General features: G+C 41.5%; 2 protein-coding genes across 3 annotated transcripts in view; both read left to right on the plus strand.

Annotated features, from left to right (window-relative positions):
* Positions 1-593: 593 nt before the first annotated feature.
* LOC118404706 (kelch-like protein 12) lies at positions 594-5868 on the plus strand. 2 transcript variants are annotated; one of them, XM_035803971.1, is made up of 5 exons: positions 594-857; positions 1395-1655; positions 2659-2798; positions 2944-3153; positions 4307-5868. In XM_035803971.1, exons 1-5 carry the CDS (start codon positions 612-614, stop codon positions 5166-5168), a joined length of 1719 nt encoding a protein of 572 aa, XP_035659864.1. In that variant the 5' UTR covers positions 594-611; the 3' UTR covers positions 5169-5868. The 2 variants fall into 2 exon arrangements, with proteins under 2 accessions (XP_035659864.1, XP_035659865.1); XM_035803972.1 differs by having other exon boundaries at positions 4310-5868.
* Positions 5869-6035: 167 nt separating this feature from the next.
* The window catches only part of LOC118404705 (kelch repeat and BTB domain-containing protein 2-like), a 3982-nt gene continuing 3332 nt past the window's right edge, over positions 6036-6685 (plus strand). Inside the window, exon 1 of the mRNA XM_035803969.1 lies at positions 6036-6435. Within this exon, the coding sequence (XP_035659862.1) occupies positions 6181-6435 (255 nt within the window). The 5' untranslated portion in view covers positions 6036-6180. The remainder of the gene's footprint in view (positions 6436-6685) is intronic.

Genomic DNA, 6685 nt, shown 5'->3' on the forward strand with positions numbered 1-6685 from the left:
TAAGAAACCAAAAATTGCCAGAAATTCTTGTTTTCATGCAGTGTCTTGGAAAAAAAAAACATTTATGATTTGTGTCTCTTTGAATACCACTAAAGATGGCAGGTAAAATGCAACTTATACTGTAAAGTGTTAATGCAGGTTATCAGTCAGATAAACCTCTCGTGGAAGGTTATATTTTGACAAGATTTTTTTATTCACTTCTGGTGATTGTAACTCGCTGCCTCTATGGTCTCTATATCTATCAAGTGTCAGGACCTTCTCACGTAGTAGTTGCCCTCGGACTGCCAATGCACCCAAAATCCGTCTTCTTGATATATGATAGTAAGGTATTAATGTATTACTCCGAGTGGGCCTAAAACGTAGTAAAAGAGATCCGAGCCAAAAAATGAAAGGCTGCATTGAAGCGTGTTTTAGCGGTCAAAAAATTTCTCTAAGCCAGCTAAAGTGATCTCAAAAGTTAGATTGGTGAAAGTTTGATTTCAACTGAGGAAAGTAGCAGGTAAGGTTTGGCAGCCGCTCACTTGGTCGGAGGTACACAGTGCATACTGCTACGCTATGTAGATAATCAGTGTATATAACTCACCTTTGACCTTACTTTAATCATCATCAACATGGCTGCCGCGGACCACGTCAGCGCAGATCGTCCTCGTTTCTACCAAAACGAAAGCTATCTACACGGTTTTCTTGGAACTGTGGGTGACTTACAGAAGGATGGGGTACTTCAGGATATCGTCCTTGAAGTCGAGGGCCAGCGGTTTCCCTGCCATCGGCTTGTTCTGTCCGCGGCCAGCCCGTACTTCAGGGCCATGTTTACGAGTGACATGGCGGAAAGTCGGAAGGAAACGGTCGTTTTACAGGTAGGTTCGGTGTTACGTATGGTTTTAGTAGAGTGAGAAAGAGAACTTCCAAATGCGGTACGTATCACAGACAACGTAAAAATAATAGAGAAAACCCATTGTTTACCAAACTACCAAATATTGAAATGTCCTTTGATGCCCATAATCCCCCTCCCCATCTACTGGCCGCTCCTTGGGGTTAAAGGTCAACTTTGGAAGGAGTGGCTGTAGTAGACACACACGGTGTTATACCGCGCCTTTACGGAGTGGCTGAAAACATGTATTTTCAATTGAAAACACAGTTTTACAGTTATCAGAAACGTGTGGCTATACGTGCAAATAGTAGCTGTGGAAGTGAGAGCAAGGAGTGAGTAAGTGAGCAAATAGAGTAGAGTTACTTATATAGGACCTTAATAATAATATTTAATAATAAAATGAAAATGTGACTCTCATATTACAAAAGAAATAAATTTGTGATATTTTCCCCTACTATATATATACATGTACCCCAATATATGAAACGTTTGCACATTGTTGCATTTTATTATTGTTTTGCAGGGCTTGGATGTAGACATTTTTGGGGAGATCCTGAGTTACATCTACTCGGGAACCATCCATGTGTCCATGGACAAAGTGCAGCCCCTGTACCAGGCAGCCGACCTCCTCCAGCTGGACTATGTGAGAGACACATGCGGCACCTACATGGCCATGAACGTAGAGGGCTCCTCCTGTGTGGACCTGTACAAGTTTGCTGATGTCTTCTCTGTGGACATTGTCACAAAGAGTTGTCTGAAGTGGAAGGCCAGTCACTTTACTGAGGTTGGCCTTCATACCGGGTTATTCAGATATTACAAATAGCAATTCCATTTTGTATTATTTATATTGCACACACTGAAATTGATATAGAACTAAAGAAAATATGTGATTGAAATTTGGAAATGAAGCTTTGTATCATTTATGGAAAATAGACCCAGCATAACAAAATGTCTTTGAAAAAAGACCAGGGGTGGGTTACGGTACAGAAAATACAGGTTCGGTTCAGGTTCAGAGCATCAGGTCGACCGGTCCATAACCTGGACCTGAACCTGGACCTGATTCAGTCTGAGAGAACGTGTGAATGGACGATACTCAGAATGATGGTCAATTTCGCAACAAAAAAAATCTGTATTTTTTTTGGGGGGGGGGGGGATTCAACTCCCACTGGCATTTTAAAATTATACAAGGCTAACTGCCTCTACAATTGACTGTAAACTTGGTAGAAATGACTATAGACTCTACTTTACTTCGCTCTTGTTATTTTTCTAGACCGGTAAGCCCCGAAACATGTGAATTCATGATCATATAATCTGTTTATTTTCCAAAAGGTCCAACATTCGGTCTACCAAATTTTTTCAGGTCCGGTTTTTCTGGACCGGTCGAAGAAGAAAAATTGGTTTGGTACCAGTACCGGTACACGGGTGTACCGGTACTGGTACCAAACCATTTTTTCTTCTTCGACTGGTCCAGAAAAGGCGGATCTGAAAAAATTACACCAGTGTACCAGTACCCGGCCCCAATATGGACACTTGAAAATAAGAACATTTTGATGTGCAAAGATTATGTGTGACAGGTCGTTGAGTGATGAAACAAACTGCTACTTTGCTGCGTGCTTGAGAAGCTGGTGTGTTATGCCGATGTGCGGTTGTACTGGCTGTACAACTACAGATACAAAGAATTTAGTTGTATTTTCGATCAGCATAATACAAGTTGCCATATACACATTTACTCTTGTATGTCCGAACAATATTAATTCACACACATCGTGTATTTTGCATCTCTACAGGTTGCCTCGAGTGAGGAGTTCTGCAGCCTGGGTATGAATGAGCTGACAGATATCATCAGCCACGATGAGCTGGATGTTAAAGAGGAGACAACAGTGTGGGAGGCTGTGGTGAGATGGGTACAGCACAGCAGGAAAGACAGGTGGGTGTCAGTGCTGTATAAGTGAATACTGTGGTTTTAAAATGCAAAAAACATGTAAATAAATGACTATGAAACATGTTTGATAAAGACGCTGCTGCCTTACTACAAAATCAACTGAAGCCACCCCTAACCCTGAACCCCACAGACTGCACCACCTACCCAGCATCCTCCCTCACATCCGCTTCAACCTGCTGACCTCAGACGACACGGCAGCCATTTTGAAACACCCGCTGGTCAAGGAGAATCGTAAGAGTTCTGAGGTCATCAGAAAGGTGACACAGAAAGGGAATCCCAACCTGAGGCCGAGGCTTGGAATGTATACAGAAGTGGCCATACTGAAAAATTGGGCCGAAAAGTTGGTTTATACTTATTTGTTAGATTTTTGAAGCTGTGAACAGTCCTTGCACAATATTATTCCACATTTAATTGTCCTGTAAGCATTGGATATACAATGTATCTAATTCAGAACTACATATATTCAAGGCCATTTCCTAACAGACTACATGATTACATTTCATAGAACAGTGCATGCTGTGATTTCAGCCTCATTATTATACTAGTAAAAAGATTTAACCCTATTCAGACCAGGCCTTTTTGGGCATCCCTGGTGCTTTTGAGGCCCGCTCTTTCTGACTCCTATAACTCTAAAACGATTTATCATATGGCCACCAAATTTTTCGAGCATGATGTAGACATAATATCTAACAATTTAAAGATAAATGACGCAACGATGACTCAATGTAATGTAATTATGACGTCATCAATTTGACCTTATTGGCTGGAACCATGAAAAGGCGGTATTCCCAGAAAACTTGAAGGCATGCTACAAAAATGTAACCGCAAGTGCAGATGACAGTCTCTATCTAAGATACCAGTTGGGCTCCACCATCTTATATCTACCTCCTTGAATGTTCAAAACTATATTATTGGCGATAAATAATCGCGAAAGACAACGGAAATAGACTAAGAATGTTCATTTAGACGTTTTTTATGAAAAAATACCAGTTAGTTACAACTTATTAGAGATAATAAGCTAGTTATTCTTGATCTGTTCACACCGTCCGCCATCTTGGATTTTTGCCCGTGACATCATTACATCAGCATAATTTATGCAAAATTAATTACGAAAGATATTCTAGATAATGTGCGATGTAATATACGTAAGAAAATAGCAGTGATATAGCAAATAAACGTGAAAATACATTGTTAGAACCGAAATTTGCGATTTTCGTCAAAAGTGTCTGTCAATAAACGGTTGCCATGGCAACAAGAAAAATTGAATATTTTCAAACATTGTAAAATTCTTCCCAACTAATTTTAGGAAAAGTCACCAAGTTTGTTTGGTGACTCTAGCGTAAGCCGTTCTTGGTGACTCTAGCGTATGCCGTTCTGGCGTTATGCGACATGAAAGTTCATGGACCTCAAAAGCCTATCCCCAATCTGAATAGGGTTACGTTTCTTCAAGTCCATATTTATTTACAATTTCCGATGTGTTTTTCCTTCTCTAGTGGCATTGAGCTCCTCTTCATAAACCCTCGGGGAGGTAAGTTCATCAGCTGCACTTACAGCCCAGAAGACCTTCCTCGTCCTTCACACATGACAGTCACCAGTGATAACGAGATCTATATCCTGACAAGAGAGGAATCAGAGGTTGAAACTCAGCTGTCCCTGTTTAAGTACAACCCTGCTAAAAACGTGTGGGAAGATGCAGGTGTGCCCTCAATATCTAGAGAGCGGCATCAGAAGTGGTCTTTCTTCAAGGAACTGCTCTTTGAAGTTGATGGGACTTTGTATTACGTTCCTGTTGATGAAGATCGGTCTTTGGTGCAGATGAAAAAGTACAACCGGCACACGAAACAGTGGCTGGAGTGTTCACCGTTGCACTTCGACGATTTTGAAGACGGTGATGACCCCCCTCATGCACTGTCTTGCGGTTCACACATCTATCTCTTAGCAAACGAGGTCATGCATCGCTACGACCCGAGCCTGGACCAGTGGAGCAAGCGAACCCCACCGATGGACATGCCTGAACTCTCTACAGCCGTCGCCATGGGAACAGAGATTTTCTGCGCAGACGTTGACTTTACTGATACCATGGTGTACGACACAGAGTCAGACCGCTGGCAGAAACTGCGATGCTTGCCAAACGCAGAAGACCTTGATATTGATGATCTTCCCTATCTTTTCGTCTTGGAGAATCAGCTCCACATATTGGTAACCGGTGCATACAACGCACCTGTGGTATATGCGTATGACAGGTCTGCTGATTCCTGGAAAGACGTAGCCACCCTGCCCAATGAGAGATATCATGCGTATGGTTGTTCTTCCCCTGTGGCACGTATATACCTACCATATCTTAAGGAGGCATAAAAACACTACTTCTTGCGCGCACATTTTTCAGCGTTGATGTAAATTATAATGATCTAGAGAGCACTGTTCACTGGACCGTTAAGTTCAATGAAAATTTTGTTTAGGTCTCGGGTTTTGCCGAATGCCTCCACTTTGTGAGAGGCCTTATGATATCGCACTTTTATACTTTTATGTAGCAGTTTGATCTTTGACAAAAGCCTTTGCTTTTTTCTTATAATTATCGGACATTTACGGAATTGAAATTGTGTTTCACGTAAGTGCCAATTTGGGACTGACCGAAGTGATTTCTTGTGTCTTCAGGTCTAACAACAGTTGTTATATCTTTCGTAAAACTTTGACATTTTCTGTAGTTGTATTGTATTATTAGATTTCTAATGTTACTTATAGTGTGCTTAATTTTGTATCTGTTTTTTCGTACGTCATATACGTTAGCCTAACTAAATCACACAGGTAGCAAACCTGACACTGGCTAGACCCCCCAGGGAGGGACTAGATCCCTGGCTGGTGAAATGTTGTAACGCCGTGAGGAATGATGAGGATCATACGGACTAACTTGTTATATGTTCTCTGATCTTAACTCTTGCCAAAGAAGCTACTTTCAATGTTATACACATTTAGTTAGATTGCACCAGTTTTTATGTTTCTATATATCTTTTCGGATCGAGTTTCAACAATAAAGATCTACTGATAGGTACAAATACATCTATGATTTTTAAATTTCTTAATTAAATTACACAAATCAACTGTCGATTTGCATGATATGTATTTTATTGTGTGCGTCATTACCTAAGCTATATAAACACAGAAAGTCATTGCAATCCTGACTGATGTGTTACGCCAAAGTGTGGTTTTATGCCCTATGTCGATATCGATACAGATACAGATCCGTCAACACATTCTAGAGATATTCTCCTGTAAGCTTTGCGACAAAATCGACCCCCGTACTTACTGTTACATTATGTGGGTAATCAGTGTGTACCTTTTGACCTGAGGTCATACCATCACCATCAACATGGCTGCCGCAGACCACGAAACCCACTCCAGCGCAGTTCGGTCTCGTTCCTACAAAGACGAGAGCTATCTACACGGTTTTCTTGGAACTGTGTGTGACTTACAGAAGGATGGGGTACTGCAGGATGTCGTCCTTGAAACCAAGGGCCGGCGGTTTCCCTGCCATCGGCTTGTTCTGTCCGCGGCCAGCCCCTACTTCAGGGCCATGTTTACAAGTGACATGGCGGAAAGTTGGCAGAAGACGGTTGTTTTACAGGTAGGGTTGGCGTGACGTGTAGCTAAAATAGAGTGAAGCAATGGCCGTTCAAATGTGCTATGTATTATAGAGAACACATCAAGCAGTAATTTAAAACTCTTGGTTAAACAAAACCAACAAATGTTTAACTTCCCCTCAATATATTCCTCGCTATGCCCCCCTCCCCACTAACTGACCTCTTTAGTATCTAGAGTTAAAGGTCAACTTTGCGGGCCACTCGTAATCATCATGAGCATCTGTCAACTTTGCG

The sequence above is a fragment of the Branchiostoma floridae genome, chromosome 17 (assembly GCF_000003815.2).
Source record: "Branchiostoma floridae strain S238N-H82 chromosome 17, Bfl_VNyyK, whole genome shotgun sequence".
NCBI lineage: Eukaryota > Metazoa > Chordata > Leptocardii > Amphioxiformes > Branchiostomatidae > Branchiostoma > Branchiostoma floridae.

Coding starts and splice junctions, on each gene's coding strand:
- LOC118404706 (XM_035803971.1), top strand. CDS start 612: ATGGCTGCCGCGGACCACGTCAGCGCAGATCGTCCTCGTTTCTACCAA. Junction 858..1,394: donor AGGAAACGGTCGTTTTACAG/GTAGGTTCGGTG, acceptor ATTGTTTTGCAG/GGCTTGGATGTAGACATTTT. Junction 2,799..2,943: donor CAGCACAGCAGGAAAGACAG/GTGGGTGTCAGT, acceptor TGAACCCCACAG/ACTGCACCACCTACCCAGCA.